The sequence below is a fragment of the Mustelus asterias genome, chromosome 30, assembly GCF_964213995.1.
Source record: "Mustelus asterias chromosome 30, sMusAst1.hap1.1, whole genome shotgun sequence".
In the NCBI taxonomy this organism is placed as follows: domain Eukaryota; kingdom Metazoa; phylum Chordata; class Chondrichthyes; order Carcharhiniformes; family Triakidae; genus Mustelus; species Mustelus asterias.
The window spans coordinates 20192104-20209691 of NC_135830.1; the positions used below are offsets into that span (position 1 = coordinate 20192104).

The following is a 17588-nucleotide window of genomic DNA, read 5'->3' on the forward strand; positions in this document are numbered from 1 at the left end:
GGATGAATTTGGATGTACCTGGGTCTCTGGATGTACCTGGGTCTCTGGATGAATTTGGATGTACCTGGGTCTCTGGATGTACCTGGGTCTCTGGATGTACCTGGGTCTCTGGATGTACCTGGGTCTCTGGATGTACCTGGAGCTCTGGATGTTCCTGGGTCTCTGGATGTACCTGGGTCTCTGGATGTACCTGGGTCTCTGGATGTACCTGGGTCTCTGGGTGTACCTGGAGCTCTGGATGTTCCTGGGTCTCTGGATGTACCTGGGTCTCTGGATGTACCTGGGGCTCTGGATGTACCTGGGTCTCTGGATGAATTTGGATGTACCTGGGTCTCTGGATGAATTTGAATGCAGTAAGAAGTTTAACAACACCAGGTTAAAGTCCAACAGGTTTATTTGGTAGCAAAAGCCACACAAGCTTTCGAGGCTCTGAGCCCCTTCTTCACCTGAAGAAGGGGCTCAGAGCCTCGAAAGCTTGTGTGGCTTTTGCTACCAAATAAACCTGTTGGACTTTAACCTGGTGTTGTTAAACTTCTTACTGTGTTTACCCCAGTCCAACGCCGGCATCTCCACATCATGAATTTGAATGTACCTGGGTCTCTGGATGAATTTGAATGTACCTGGGTCTCTGGATGTACCTGGGTCTCTGGATGAATTTGGATGTACCTGGGTCACTTGGATGAATTTGGATGTATCTGGGTCTCTGGATGTACCTGGGTCTCTGGATGTACCTGGGTCTCTGGGTGTACCTGGAGCTCTGGATGTACCTGGGTCTCTGGATGTACCTGGGTCTCTGCATGTACCTGGGGCTCTGGATGTACCTGGGTCTCTGGATGAATTTGGATGTACCTGGGTCTCTTGGATGAATTTGGATGTACCTGGGTCTCTGGATGTACATGGGTCTCTGGATGTACCTGGGTCTCTGGGTGTACCTGGGTCTCTGGATGTACTTGGGGCTCTGGATGTACCTGGGTCTCTGGATGAATTTGGATGTACCTGGGTCTCTTGGATGAATTTGGATGTACCTGGGTCTCTTGGATGAATTTGGATGTACCTGGGTCTCTGGATGTACATGGGTCTCTGGATGAATTTGAATGTACCTGGGTCTCTGGATGTACATGGGTCTCTGGATGAATTTGAATGTACCTGGGTCTCTGGATGTACCTGGGTCTCTGGATGAATTTGGATGTACCTGGGTCTCTGGATGTACCTGGGTCTCTGGATGAATTTGGATGTACCTGGGTCTCTGGATGTACCTGGGTCTCTGGATGTACCTGGGTCTCTGGATGAATTTGGATGTACCTGGGTCTCTGGATGTACCTGGTGCTCTGGATGTACCTGGGTCTCTGGATGAATTTGGATGTACCTGGGTCTCTGGATGTACCTGGGTCTCTTGGATGAATTTGGATGTACCTGGGTCTCTGGATGTACCTGGGTCTCTTGGATGAATTTGGATGTACCTGGGTCTCTGGATGAATTTGGATGTACCTGGGTCTCTGGATGTACCTGGGTCTCTGGATGTACCTGGGTCTCTGGATGTACCTGGGTCTCTGGATGTACCTGGGGCTCTGGATGTACCTGGGTCTCTGGATGTACCTGGGTCTCTGGATGTACCTGGGTCTCTTGGATGTACCTGGGTCTCTGGATGTACCTGGGTCTCTGGATGTACCTGGGTCTCTTGGATGTACCTGGGTCTCTTGGAGGGCTTTGACAAAGGGTTGTCTGGACTTGAAACGCCATCTCCACACCCCCAACGTCTTGCCTTCAAACAACCTCACAACCTCAAACAGACCATTGTCCGCAGCAAACTACCCAGCCTTCAGGGGAACAGTGACCACCACACCACACAACCCTGCCACAGCAACCTCTGCAAGATGTGCCGGATCATCGACACGGATGCCATCGTCTCACGTGAGAACACCATCCACCAGGTACACGGTACCTACTCTTGCAACTCGGCCAACGTTGTCTACCTGATACGCTGCAGGAAAGGATGTCCCGAGGCATGGTACATTGGGGAAACCATGCAGACGCTACGACAACGGATGAATGAACACCGCTCGACAATCACCAGGCAAGACTGTTCTCTTCCTGTGGGGGAGCACTTCAGCAGTCACGGGCATTCAGCCTCTGATCTTCGGGTAAGCGTTCTCCAAGGCGGCCTTCACGACACACGACAGCGCAGAGTCGCTGAGCAGAAACTGATAGCCAAGTTCCGCACACATGAGGACGGCCTAAACCGGGATGTTGGATTTATGTCACATTATCAGTAACCCCCACCGCTTGCCCCCTGGACTTGCGGGCTGTCCTGTCTGGAGACAATACACATCTCTTTAACCTGTGCTTAATGCTCCCTCCACCCACATTGTCTGTATCTTTAAGATCTGGTTGGTTGTAGGGATTCGCATTCTAATCAGTATTCTGTAACTTGATTTTGTGTCTCTGTGCCCTGTTTGAGAGCACATTTCCACTCCATCTGACGAAGGAGCAGTGCTCCGAAAGCTAATGGTATTTGCTACCAAATAAACCTGTTGGACTTTAACCTGGTGTTGTTAAAACTCTCACTGGACTCGAAACGTCAGCTCTTTTCTCTCCTTACAGATGCTGCCAGACCTGCTGAGATTTTCCAGCATTTTCCCTTTTGGTCTCAGATTCCAGCATTTTATTCTCTGGATGAGTTGCCCAATGACTGAGTCACCGCCTCCCCCCTGTACTAAGGGGCCAAACATCTCCTGTGTGCAGTATCTATTTGATTTGATTCATTATTGTCGCATATATTAACACAGTAAGAAGTCTCACAACACCAGGTTAAAGTCCCAACGGGTTTATTTGGTCGCAAAAGCTTTCAGAGCTCTCGCTGCTCCTTCATCAGGTGAGTGGGAGTTCTGTTCACAAACAGGGCATATAAAGACACAAACTCAATTTACAAAATAATGGTTGGAATGCGAGTCTTTACAGGTAATCAAGTCTTAAAGGTACAGACAATGTGAGTGGAGAGAGGGTTAAGCACAGGTTAAAGAGATGTGTATTGTCTCCAGCCAGGACAGTTAGTGAGATTTTGCAAGCCCAGGCATGTCGTGGGGGTTACAGATAGTGTGACATGAACCCAAGATCCCGGTTGAGGCCGTCCTCATGTGTGCGGAACTTGGCTATCAGTCTCGGAGACTGACACTCTGGGTACAGGTACAGACACTCACATTGTCTGTACCGTTAAGACTTGATTACCTGTAAAGACTCGCATTCCAATCATTATTTTGTAAATTGAGTTTGTGTCTTTATATGCCCTGTTTGTGAACAGAATTCCCACTCACCTGACGAAGGAGCAGTGCTCCGAAAGCTTGTGGCTTTTGCTACCAAATAAACCTGTTGGACTTTAACCTGGTGTTGTGAGACTTCTTACTGTGTTTACCCCAGTCCAACGCCGGCATCTCCACATCATGACATGTATTAACATACAGTGAAAAGTATTGTTTCTTGCGCGCGCTATACAGACAAAACATACCATTCATAGAGGAGGAAACCAAAGAGTGCAGAATGTAGTGTTACAGTCATAGCTAGGGTGTAGAGAAAGATCAACTTCATGCAAAGTCGGTCCATTCAAAAGTCTGACAGCAGCAGGGAAGAAGCTGTTCTTGAGGCGGTTGGTACGTGACCTCAGACTTTTGTATCTTTTTCCCGATGGAAGAATCTTAGAATCTTAGAAAGATTCTTAGGAAGAAGGTGGAAGAGAGAATGTCCGGGGTGCGTGGGGTCCTTGATTGTGCTGGCTGCTTTTCCGAGGCAGCGGGAAGTGTAGACAAATTCAATGGATGGAAGGCTGGTTTGCGTGATGGATTGGGTTACATTCACGACCTTTTATCATTTCTTGTGGTTTTGGGCAGAGCAGGAGCCACACCAAGCTGTGATACAACCGGAAAGAATGCTTTCTCTGGTGCATTAACTAGTCGGGAGCGTCAGGCTTCCAGGTGTCCCGATCGCCAACAACCTGGTCCCTCCACTCCGACACTACAGTTAGGAAAGCCCACCAACGCCTCTCCTTTCTGGGTCAGCTGAAGTCAGGTAGACAATGTAATAAATGGTAAAATGATGTGGTGGTCAGCTGACCAGTATAAACAGAAAGCAGAGGGGGATTGTGGGGAACGTATCCGGCCCAGGGCATGGCCCAAGTGGTGGTGTAATGACGTTTCTTCATGAAACATGCTTCTTTGATTGACTGTGTGAAGTCAGTTCTTTTATTGCTTGCTACTGGAGTATCCTTACTGCCGGATGAACATGCTCAGCCAGCAGGGCACATGCAGGGACAACCTTGGGAGGGAACAGAAAGTGGACGGGGCTTCAGAGTCCCAGTGACCAGGGGGGAGTAATTATTCACTCATTCATTTCACTCTCGCCCTGCTCACGGGGCTGGAGAATGGAGCCCAGAGGAGGAGGAAGAAAACTGGGAGGGGAGGAAAGAAGTGGAGATGTTCGCCGATGTTTGCACAATGTTCAGCACCATTCGTGACTCCTCAGATACTGAAGCAGTCCGTGTCCAAAAGGCAACAAGATCTGGACAATATCCAGGCTTGGGCTGACAAGAGGGAGGTAACATTCATGCCACACAAATGCCAGGCATCACCAATAATAGACACTCTAACCACCACCCTTTAACATTCAATGGTGTTGCCATCACTGAATCCCCCACTGTCAACATGCTTGGGGTTACCATTGACCAGAAACTCAACTGGACTCACCACATAAACACAGTGGCTACAAGAGCAGGTCAGAGGCTGGGAATCCTGCGGAGAGTAACTCACCTCCTGACTCTCCAGAGTCTATCCACCATCTACAAGGCACAAGTCAGGAGTGTGATGGAATACTCCCCACTTGCCTGGATGGGTGCAGCTCCAACAACACTCAAGAAGCCTGACACCATCCAGGACAAAGCAGCCCCGCTTGATTGGCACCCCATCCACAAACACCCACTCCCTCCACCACCGACGCTCAGTAGCAGCAGTGTGTACCGTCTACAAGATGCACTGCGGCAATTCACCAAATATCCTTAGACAGCACCTTCCAAACCCACGGCCACTTCCATCCAGAAGGACAAGGGCAACAGATTCATGGGGAACACCCCCACCTGCAAGTTCCCCTCCAAGCCACTCACCATCCTGACTTGGAAATATATCAGCCATTCCTTTGCTGTCGCTGGGTCAAAATCCTGGAATTCCCTCCCGAACGGCATTGTGGGTCAACCCACAGCACATGGACTGCAGCGATTCAAGAAGATTCAAGAACAGAATTCCCACTCACCTGAAGAAGGGGCTTGGAGCTCCGAAAGATTGTGTGGCTTTTGCTACCAAATAAACCTGTTGGACTTTAAGCTGGTGTTGTTAAACTTCTTACTGTGTTTACCCCAGTCCAACGCCGGCATCTCCACATCGTGATTCAAGAAGGCAGCTCATCACCACCTTCTCAAGGGTAACTAGGGATGGGCAATAAATGCTGGCCAGCCAGTGACAGTTATGGTAAGGTTATATAAGGCATTGGTGAGGCCGAATTTGGAGTATTGTGTACAGTTTTGGTCACCTAGTTACAGGAAGGATGTAAATAAGGTTGAAAGAGTGCAGAGAAGGTTCACAAGGATGTTGCCGGGACTTGAGAAGCTGAGTTACAGAGAGAGATTGAATAGGTTGGGACTTTATTCCCTGGAGCGTAGAAGATTGAGGGGAGATTTGATAGAGGTGTATAAGATTTTGATGGGTATAGATAGAGTGAATGCAAGCAGGCTTTTTCCGCTGAGGCTAGGGGAGAAAAAAACCAGAGGGCATGGGTTAAGGGTGAAAGGAGAAAAGTTTAAAGGGAATATTAGGGGGGGGCTTCTTCACGCAGAGAGTGGTGGGAGTGTGGAATGAGCTGCCGGATAAAGTGGTAAATGCGGGGTCACTTTTAACATTTAAGAAAAACTTGGACGGGTTCATGGATGAGAGGGGTGTGGAGGGATATGGTCCAAGTGCGGGTCAGTGGGACTAGGCAAAAAATGGTTCGGCACAGACAAGAAGGGCCAAAAGGCCTGTTTCTGAGCTGTAATTTTCTATGGTTCTATGACACATGTCCCTTGAATGATTTTTTAAAAAAATGGTGGAGAGGGTGAGATGGGTTTGGATTTCAGCCCAGGGAGGAGGGAGAGTGTGTGGGACGGGGATTTACAGATTTGGGGGGAGCAAGAGAGGAAAGAATGTTCCAGAGAAACTAGAATTGTCTGTTCACAATATCTATCCTGGACTGACAGTGATGGATTTTGCAAGGACACTCAAATTGAACTTCACGCCAAGTTCTGGCAGTCAACGAACAAAGAACAATACAGCACAGGAACAGGCCCTTCGGCCCTCCAAGCCCGCGCCGCTCCCTGGTCCAAACTAGACCATTCTTTTGTATCCCTCCATTCCCACTCCGTTCATGTGGCTATCTAGATAAGTCTTAAACGTTCCCAGTGTGCCCTCCTCCACCACCTTGCCCGGCAGCGCATTCCAGGCCCCCACCACCCTCTGTGTAAAATACATCCTTCTGATATCCGTGTTAAACCTCCCCCCCACCTCACCTTGAACCTATGACCCCTCGTGAACGTCACCACCGACCTGGGTAAAAGCTTCCCACCGTTCACCCTATCTATGCCTTTCATAATTTTATACACCTCTATTAGGTCACCCCTCATCCTCCGTCTTTCCAGTGAGGACAACCCCAGTTTACCCAATCTCTCCTCATAACTAAGCCCTTCCATACCAGGCAACATCCTGGTAAACCTCCTCTGCACTCTCTCTACAGCCTCCACGTCCTTCTGGGTAGTGTGGCGACCAGAACTGGACGCAGTATTCCAAATGCGGCCGAACCAACGTTCTGTACAACTGCAACATCAGACCCCAACTTTTATACTCTATGCCCCGTCCTATAAAGACAAGCATGCCATATGCCTTCTTCACCACCTTCTCCACCTGTGACGTCACCTTCAAGGGTCATTTCCTGCATCACGACCTGAATATCATCGGTCTTTGAATGTGGGAGGAGGAATGCTTGTCTGTTCTGTCTGTGGGAAAAGATTTCAAACATCAGTGTACCTGGAAAAGCACCGAGACACCCACACACACACCCGAGTGAGAGTGCTCCAGTGCAGTGAGTGTGGAAAGAGCTTCAACCAGTTACACAGCCTGAAAATACATGGCAGCATTCACAGCGGGGAGAGACTGCACCCGTGTTCTGTGTGTGGATAAGGCTTCAACTGATCATCCAACCTGGACAGACACAAGGAACACCAGCACCGTGGAGAAACCGTGGAAACGCGGGGACTGTGGGAAGGGATTCAAATGGCCATCCCTGCTGGAGATCCACCGATGCACCCACACTGGGGAGAGGCCGTTCACCTGTTCCACTGGGGAGAGGGGATTCGCCCAGCTATCCGGCTTGCAAACCCACCAGAACGCTCACCCCCGGGGTGGGAGCTTTTAAATGCTCAGGCTGCGGGAAGCGCTGTAAAACCTCCGGGGCAACTGGCATCCCACCAGCGCGCTCACCACGATGAGAGGCCATTCAGGTGCTCCCACTGCGGGACTGGGTTCAAGACATTGTTTCGACTCAGCCTATGTTAGGATGTAACCGGTGACAACTTTGTATTGGGTGTAATGTGACCAATGATAACCAGCTGTAAGGGTCAGCTGACCCAGTAAACCACAGAACCAATGACAGAATGATGTGATGGTCAGCTGACCTCACTGTAAATAAGAACCTGTTGGGAATTGTGGGGGAGCTTGGAGTGGCCCAGGACGAGGCCCCAAGTATAAATGCCAAGTGATGCATTTTGGAAGAAATAATGTAGGGAGGAGTTATATAATAAATGGCAGAGCCATCAAGAGTATAGAAACACAGAGGGACCTGGGTGTGCAAGTCCACAAATCCTTGAAGGTGGCAGCACAGGTGGAGAAGGTGGTGAAGAAGGCATATGGTATGCTTGCCTTTATAGGACGGGGTATAGAGTATAAAAGCTGGAGTCTGATGATGCAGCTGTATAGAACGCTGGTTAGGCCACATCTGGAATACTGCATCCAGTTCTGGTCACCGCACTACCAGAAGGACATGGAGGCTTTGGAGAGAGTGCAGAGGAGGTTTACCAGAATGTTGCCTGGTATGGAGGGTCTTAGCTATGAGGAGAGATTGGGTAAACTGGGGTTGTTCTCCCTGGAAAGACGGAGAATGAGGGGAGATCTAATAGAGGTGTACAAGATTATGAAGGGGATAGATAGGGTGAACGGTGGGAAGCCTTTTCCCAGGTCGGAGGTGACGATCACGAGGGGTCACGGGCTCAAGGTGAGAGGGGCGAAGTATAACTCAGATATCAGAGGGTTGTTTTTTACACAGAGGGTGGTGGGGGCCTGGAATGCGCTGCCAAGTAGGGTGGTGGAGGCAGGCACGCTGACATCGTTTAAGACTTACCTGGATAGTCACATGAGCAGCCTGGGAATGGAGGGATACAAACGATTGGTCTAGTTGGACCAAGGAGCGGCACAGGCTTGGAGGGCTGAAGGGCCTGTTTCCTGTGCTGTACTGTTCTTTGTTGGAGTAATGAAGTTTCTTTATTAAACCCTTTCTTTAATGTATAAGTTGGAGTAAGTTTTGTTTTTTATTCATTGTTTGCATTTGAAAACTTCCTTCCGAAGAAACAGGCCACACCAGTGCACGCACAACGAGAGGCTGTTTGGCTACTCTGAGTGCGGGAAGGGGTTCAAGGAGTCGCCCAACCTGCTGAAGCACCCAGCGGATTCACACCGGGGAGAGGGTGCTCATCCGCTCCGTGTGCGGGGCAGGGTTCACCCGGTCCTTCACCCTGCTGCAACACTGATGAGTTCACACCGGGGAGAGGCCCTTCGCCTGCCCCGCGTGCTGGAAAGGAATTCGCTCGGCTGTCCCACCTGCGGAGACGCCGGTGGGTCCACGAGTGACCGCCAGGGTCGGATTCTGTCGTTGTTGTTGGACTGAACGTGCGGGTCAATCCTGAGGTGTGCAGGAAATGTGTCCCAACCCCTCGCTTCCATGGTCCAGAGCTCCCAGACACTGAACGGAAGGCTGCTTCACAACTGATCTTAGAGTCAGGGCGAACGCTGGAAATGTGGGCCGGAATTCTCCGGCCGTTCATACTGGCGGGATTCTCCAGTCCTGCCGGCAGCGCCACCCCGCCTGCGGGTTTCCCGTCAACGTGGGGTGATGTCAGTTGGAGCACCCATTGACAGCGGCGGGACCAGAAAACCCTGCCGCTTGCAAACACCGCGCCAAATATTTTGATTTGATTTTGGAGATCAGGTTACAGACTTCCCTATTAATCCAGAACCATCAGACCAAAAGGGTTCCTGCAGTTTGGTCTTGGTAGTGTGCAGCCAACTTTTTCGGCTGGATGACATTAGATGTACTGGGAGTAGATTCCTGGAGCAACATTTCCTGAATGGCCTTTGTACTTGGGAGTTATTGCAGTGACCTGAGAGCAGCATGCCTTTCCTTCCTGGTTCTGTTTCTCACGATTCACTGGTGGGAAACACGTGGCTGGGAGGCCGGAGAATCTTGCCCGTGCTGTCTGTGACGATACTGTGCCTTTAAAAAATGTGTTTTACTCATGTTTCATGGCAGCTTTTTCAAGTGGTTCCTTTGCAAGATTTTATTGGCACCGTTTTGTCTGTAGCCACTGTCCTCTCATTGTTACTGGAGCGATGAGTGATTGATGTTTTCTGTCAGACACAACACCTAGACTTTAAAATTATATTCTTTTCCTGACATTACAGTAGAAATTATTACTCTTAATTGCTTGGTGCCTGTGAGAATGGATCTTTGGTGTTCAGCTTTTTAATTTATTACAATTTTGTCACCCTTAAAGTAGCCAGACCAAGTCAGGGAGCTTTCACAACAGCTGTTTGATCAAACTCCCTAGCTCGGGCTCTGGAATGTCAGCTGCGGCCAGCCAGAGTCCAGAGTACAGTCACACGCAAGCAGGTACTGTTTCAAATTCGATTACAAGTAATTAACATATACCAATCAATGTATAGGAGTTATCACAATCCACTCACAACTATTGATTAAGGTTACATTGTGCATAAGATACAAGTGTTTAAACACCAATCTCTACCATCGCGCGCTTGCATAATTATAATATCCAATCAGCGTGAAGACGTAATCACATTAGACTTCATCACATTAGCTGACCTAATTCATTATTGTTACAAGTTGCCCTCGACATCCCAGCTACTCTCTGGATTTGTAGCAACCAAATACCTCTCCCACGTCCGGCTGTCTGATTTAATGAATTTGATGAGAGGCATAGACAGGGTGGATAGTCAGAGGCTTTTTCCCAGGGTGGAAGTGTCAATTACAAGGGGGGGTGGAGTGGGGGGGGGGCGGGGTGGGGGGTGCACAGGTTCAAGGTGAGAGGGGAAAAATTTAAGGGAGATGTGTGCGGGGGAAGCTTTTCACACAGAGATTGGTGGGTGCCTGGAACGCGCTGCCAGAGGGAGTGGTGGAAACAGGCACATTAACAACATTTAAGAGGCATCTGGATGGGTACACGAATAGGGAGGGAATAGAGGGATACGGACCGGGTAAGGGCAGAAGGTTTTTTTTTGTTTAGTTTTGGCATCATGAGCGGCACAGGCTTGGAAGAGCCTGTTCCTGTGCTGTACTTTCCTTTCTGCTTTGTTCTATTAATCCTTTCAGGTTAGTATGTTGACATTAATGGTTTAAGTGTCACAAATCTTCAAAGGACTGTTGTGGGAAAATCACTACGTGGAGTCAGATTTAAAGATTCAACATGCAGTTTATCGGACAAAGCTTTGGGAGAAGCGCTGGGCACTCCGCAGTGCTCGCAGTCACCTTCTCCACTTTAAAATGGCAGTTGAGCATCTTTTATCATAGAAATCATAGAAACCCTACAGTGCAGAAGGAGGCCATTCGGCCCATCGAGTCTGCACCGACCACAATCCCACCCAGGCCCTACCCCCCACATATTTACCCGCTAATCCCTCTAACCTACACATCCCAGGACCCTAAGGGGCAACTTCTAACCTGGTCAATCAACCTAACCCGCACATCTTTGGACTGTGGGAGGAAACCGGAGCACCCGGGAGGAAACCCACGCAGACACGAGGAGAATGTGCAAACTCCACACAGACAGTGACCCCGAGCCGGGAATCGAACCCGGGACCCTGGAGCTGTGAAGCAGCAGTGCTAACCACTGTGCTACCGTGCCGCCCCATTTATACATTTTCAAATAATGGACAAGTACGGACATTAGCCGTTAGCACATCGTTATCCATAGAGTAGATACATTTATGCATTTATGCCCCCATTCAACGACTGATCTCGTTACAAAAACACATCGTTTTGGTTCTGCTTTATCTCAAGCTAAGGTGCCTCAAGGTCTGATTTATTTCCTGCAGTAATTTAGACACCACTAACAGGATTTAACTCGTTGCGCAGTGTCTGTGCCCAAGTCAGCACATCTTAATGTCTTTTCCCAGAGTCCATTTTGTGCCAGGTATCCATCTTGTGTCCTTTAATTTTGAGTTTACTCCAACAAGGGCCAAGAACATTCTGGACTAATTCGCTGTGTTTTTTAAAGACCCTGTCCCTTAAAGGATTAGTGCAAGTACTCTGGTTGCTGCTGTTCCGGGGAAAGATGGCGTTGTACAGGATAAGGTAATTAAGCAGTTTTAAGGAAGCTGAAATCTCTTGGCCCCGGTGAACTGTTCACAAAATGGTCACGTGACGGTTTATGACTCTGGGGAAAATCCAAAGCTGTTTGAAATCTGGTTTTACTCCGGGAAGACAAAAAAGATCAATCATAGAATCCCTACAGTGCAGAAGGAGGCCATTCGGCCCACTGAGCCTGCGCTGACAACAATCCCACTGAGGCCTGTATAACTCCATGCATTTACCCTGCTGATTCCCCCTGATACTAAGGGACAATTTAGCACGGCCAATCCACCTAATCTGCACATCTTTGGACACTAAGGGGCAATTTAGCATGGCCAATCCACCTAACCTACACATCTTTGGACACTAAGGGACAAGTTAGCATGGCCAATCCACCTAACCTACACATCTTTGGAAACTAAGGGCAATTTAGCATGGCCAATCCACCTAACCTACACATCTTTGGACACTAAGGGGCAATTTAGCATGGCCAATCCACCTAACCTACACATCTTTGGACACTAAGGGGCAATTTAGCATGGCCAATCCACCTAACCTACACATCTTGGGACACTAAGGGGCAATTTAGCATGGCCAATCCACCTAACCTACACATCTTTGGACACTAAGGGGCAATTTAGCATGGCCAATCCACCTAACCTACACATCTTTGGACACTAAGGGGCAATTTAGCATGGCCAATCCACCTAACCTACACATCTTGGGACACTAAGGGGCAATTTAGCATGGCCAATCCACCTAACCTACACATCTTTGGAAACTAAGGGGCAATTTAGCATGGCCAATCCACCTAACCTACACATCCTTGGACACCAAGGGGTAATTTATCATGGCCAATCCACCTAATCTGCATATCTCCAGACACTAAGGGACAATTTACCATGGCCAAAACATAACCTGCACATCTTTGGACACTAAGGGGCAATTTAGCATGAACCATCCACCTAACCTGCACATCTTTCGGACTGTGGGAGAAAACCGGAGCACCCGGAGGAAACCCACATACACACACGGGGGTGGGGGTGAGGGGGGTGGGGGGGGGGGGGAGAACATGTGGACTCCACACAGACAGTGACCCAAAGCTGGAATTGAACCCGGGTCCCTGGCGCGGCGGGGCAGCAGTGCTAAAGCACTGTGCCACTGTGCTGCCCATTGAACTGCTTGGGTAAGGAATACACCAGCTCCTGAAGCTCCAGTCCAAAGTAGAGAGTGAATGGAATCTGCTCCAACGTTGCTCAACCTTCTGAAATCGACCGTCGGCAAGTTTCGCTCGAGTCCGTCTGACAGGTAGTGCAAAAGTCGATGATCGTTCCGCCAACCAGTCCTGAGAAACCAACCGTGTAACCCGGACGCCATTTCAAGGACTCCACCGTCTGTCTTTTTCCCTTTGAACTTTTGACTTTTAAGCATTTGGCAGAATTCTTCTATTTTTGTTTTGACGTATTAGGATATTTAAAAAGAGAAATGATTATACTTTCTACAATAACTCCAGGAGTCGGCTGTGAAGGAACCACACTTCCATTGCACAAGATGACAATAAACGACAGCCTGTGGTGAACACAACAGGTCCCAACCGGGGACTAAAAGGTGGATGGACCCTCTCAGAGTCTTGCTTTATACAGGGCTCGGTATACAAGCTCCACTTGTGACACTACATTCTACACCCTCTCCTTCCCTTCTCTATGAACGGTATGCTTTGTGTAGCGCACAGGAAACAATACTTTGCACTGTATCCCAATGCATGGGACAATAATAAATCAAATCAAATTGAAAACTGGTGGGCTGAATACCAGTCCTCAGGGAGCTTGTGTCCAAGGACCCCAACTGGGAGGCCAATTCGTGATTTCCCCATGCGGATCATGGTGGGTTATCACACCTTCATATTTCATACTGCCATCTTAATAAGCTTTACCTTTCCACTTGACAAGTCGGGTGTTACATAGGGTGGCACAGTAGCACAGTGAAAGGCACTGCTGCCTCACAGTGACAGGGACCCCGGTACGATTCCCGGCTTAAGTGTCCAAAGATGCGCCCAATTCTGGTCGCCGCACTACCCAGAAGGACGTGGAGGCTTTAGAGAGAGTGCAGAGGAGGTTTACCAGGATGTTGCCTGGTATGGAGGGTCTTAATTATGAGGAGAGATTGGGTAGACTGGGGTTGTTCTCACTGGAAAGACGGAGGATGAGGGGGTGACCTAATAGAGGTGTATAAAATTATGAAAGGCATAGATAGGGTGAACGGTGGGAAGCTTTTTCCCAGGTCGGTGGTGACATTCACGAGGGGTCATAGGTTCAAGGTGAGGGGGGGGGGGGGGAGGTTTAACACGGATATCAGAAGGACGTATTTTACACAGAGGGTGGTGGGGGCCTGGAATGCGCTGCCGGGCAAGGTGGTGGAGGCGGACACACTGGGAACGTTTAAGACTTATCTAGATAGCCACATGAACGGAGTGGGAATGGAGGGATACAAAAGAATGGTCTAGTTGGGACCAGGGAGCGGCGGGGGCTTGGAGGGCCGAAGGGCCTGTCCCTGTGCTGTTTTGTTCTTTGTTAGGTGGATTGGCCATGGTAAATCTATCCTTGCCTTAAAAACATTCAATGAGGCGGCCTCTACTGCTTCACTGGGCGGGGAATTCCACAGCTTCACAACCTTGTGTGTGAAGAAGCTCCCCCTCAACTCAGTCCTAAATCTGCTCCCCCTTACTTCGAGGCCATGCCCCCCCTAGCTCTAGATTAACAGCAAAGTCCAATCACTGTAGTTAGTTGTGAACAAGGCTGTGTTTCAGCAGAGCGGATGAAGTCGTGAATCCCTTCCCACACTGAGAGCAGGTGAACGGTCTCTCCCCGGTGTGAACTCGCCGGTGGTCAGTGAGCTGTGACGATCGCTTGAACCCGGCCCCACAGTCAGGGCACCGGAACGGTCTCTCGTCGGTGTGGACACGTTGATGGTACATCAGCTCCCCGGAACTTTTGAAGCGCTTCCCGCAGTCCGGGCATTTGTAAGGTCTCTCGTCGGTGTGAACCCGCTGGTGTCTCAGCAGGTGGGATGAGGAGATGAATCCCTTCCCGCACTGGGGGCAGGTGAACGGCCTCTCCCCGGTGTGGACTCGCCGGTGGACGGTGAGGTCAGACGATGTCTTGAACCCGGTCCCGCAGCGAGGGCACCTGTACGGCCTCTCCTCGCTGTGAACGCGCTGATGGGACATCAGCTCCCAGGAGCTTTTATAGCACTTCCCGCAGTCCGAGCATTTAAAAGGTCTCTTGTCAGTGTGGACCCGCTGGTGCCTCAGGAGAATGGAGGAGGTGGTGAATCCCTTCCCGCACACGGAGCAGGTGAACGGCCTCTCCCCGGTGTGGACTCGCTGGTGGGTCAGCAGGTCGGACGACTGAGCGAACCCCTTCCCGCACTGGGAGCAGGTGAACGGCCTCTCCCCGGTGTGAAGTTGCTGGTGTACGCTGAGTTCGGACGATCGCCTGAACCCCGTGCCACAGTCAAAGCACCGGAAGGGTCTCTCGTCGGTGTGGACGCGGCGATGGGACGTCAGCTCCCCGGAACTTTTAAAACTCTTCCCGCAGTCCGGGCATTTGAAAGGCCTCTCGTCCGTGTGGACTCGCCGGTGCCTCTGCAGGTGGGCTGAAATAGTGAAGCCCTTCCCACACACGGAGCAGGCGAACGGCCTCTCCCCGGTGTGGACTCGGCGATGCTTCTCCAGCTCAGACGGGGATCTGAATCCCTTCCCGCAATCTGCGCATTTCCACGGTTTCTCCTCAGCGTGACTGTGCTTGTGTCTCGACAGGCCAGACGACTGGCCGAAGCTTCGTCCGCACACACAACACAGGTACGGTTTGTCCCCACTGAGAACAGTGCTTTCTCCTCTCATGTTCAAAACCCGATGATATTCAGGCTGCCGACAACTGGGCGACTCCAACAGATCCTGACGCGATGTTTGTTTCTGAGTTTCCCCAACTGCGAGTCCTCCCCCTTCGCGCACCCTGCGAAAACTGATTTAAAACAGGAAAAAGGGATTGAGAGAGAACCCACGAAAAACACAAAGGCCGGGTGTGAAGCTGAGCTGACTGAATCTGATCATTTACGGGTACCTGCACTCGGAAACAGTGACTGTGAAAACTGCCAGATCGTTGTAAAGAAAACTGAACTGCTTCACGAATATCCTTCAGGGAAGGGAACCTGTCACCCAGTCTGGGTCTACACAAGGCAGGATCCTCTATAGATGGAGAGAGGTGGGAGAGGCAGGAGGTGAAGGAGTGGGATTTTATATCTCGACAGGGCATAGTAAGAGGATAGTCAGCAGAGCAAATTGAAGTTAAAAGTCGGCTTACATTATTTGAGTTGAGTTGATTTGATTTATTATTGTCACATGTATTAACATACAGTGAAAAGTATTGTTTCTTGCGTGCTGTACAGACAAAGCATACCGTTCATAGAGAAGGAAAGGAGAGGGTGCAGAATGTAGTGTTACAGTCACAGCTCGGGTGTAGAGAAAGGTCAACTATATGCAAGGTCGGTCCATTCAAAAGTCTGACGGCAGAAGCGGTTCTTGAGTCACATGGTCCGTGACCTCAGACTTCTGTGTCTTTTTTCTTTGGACATCTTTGGACACTAAGGGGCAATTTAGCACGGCCAATCCACCTAACCTGCACATCTTTGGACACTAAGGGGCAATTTAACATGGCCAATCCACCTAACCTGCACATCTTTGGACACTAAGGGACAATTTAGCATGGCCAATCCACCTAACCTGCACATCTTTGGACACTAAGGGACAATTTAGCATGGCCAATCCACCTAACCTGCACATCTTTGGACACTAAGGGACAATTCAGCATGGCCAATCCACCTAACCTGCACATCTTTGGACACTAAGGGACAATTCAGCATGGCCAATCCACCTAACCTGCACATCTTTGGACACTAAGGGGCAATTCAGCATGGCCAATCCACCTAACCTGCACATCTTTGGACACTAAGGGACAATTTAGCATGGCCAATCCACCTAACCTGCACATCTTTGGACACTAAGGGACAATTTAGCACGGCCAATCCACCTAACCCGCACATCTTTGGACACTAAGGGGCAATTTAGCATGGCCAATCCACCTAACCTACACATCTTTGGACACTAAGGGACAATTTAGCACGGCCAATCCACCTAACCTGCACATCTTTGGACACTAAGGGACAATTTAGCACGGCCAATCCACCTAACCCGCACATCTTTGGACACTAAGGGGCAATTTAGCATGGCCAATCCACCTAACCTACACATCTTTGGACACTAAGGGGCAATTTAGCATGGCCAATCCACCTAACCTGCACATCTTTGGACACTAAGGGACAATTTAGCATGGCCAATCCACCTAACCTACACATCTTTGGACACTAAGGGACAATTTAGCATGGCCAATCCACCTAACCTGCATATCTTTGGACACTAAGGGGCAATTTAGCATGGCCAATCCACCTAACCTGCACATCTTTGGACACTAAGGGACAATTTAGCATGGCCAATCCACCTAACCTGCATATCTTTGGACACTAAGGGACAATTTAGCATGGCCAATCCACCTAACCTGCATATCTTTGGACACTAAGGGGCAATTTAGCATGGCCAATCCACCTAACCTGCACATCTTTGGACACTAAGGGGCAATTTAGCATGGCCAATCCACCTAACAAGAGCATCTTTGGACACTAAGGGGCAATTTAGCATGGCCAATTCACCTAACAAGCGCATCTTTGGACACTAAGGGGCAATTAAGCATGGCTAATCCATCTAAACTGCACTTCTTTGAACATGAAGGGACAATTTAGCCTGTTCAATTCCCCTGACCTGCATATCTTTG

The 17588-nt window shown here is 49.6% G+C and overlaps 1 protein-coding gene across 1 annotated transcript in view; it reads right to left on the reverse strand.

Moving 5' to 3' along the window:
* Positions 1 to 17588, reverse strand: part of LOC144480949 (uncharacterized) — a 120278-nt gene that overhangs the window by 38342 nt on the left and 64348 nt on the right. The window contains exons 5-7 of the mRNA XM_078200565.1: positions 14908 to 15490; positions 14516 to 14829; positions 9814 to 9822 (exon numbers count right to left, since the gene is read on the reverse strand). Coding sequence (XP_078056691.1) covers positions 9814 to 9822; positions 14516 to 14829; positions 14908 to 15490 — 906 coding nt within the window. The remainder of the gene's footprint in view (positions 1 to 9813; positions 9823 to 14515; positions 14830 to 14907; positions 15491 to 17588) is intronic.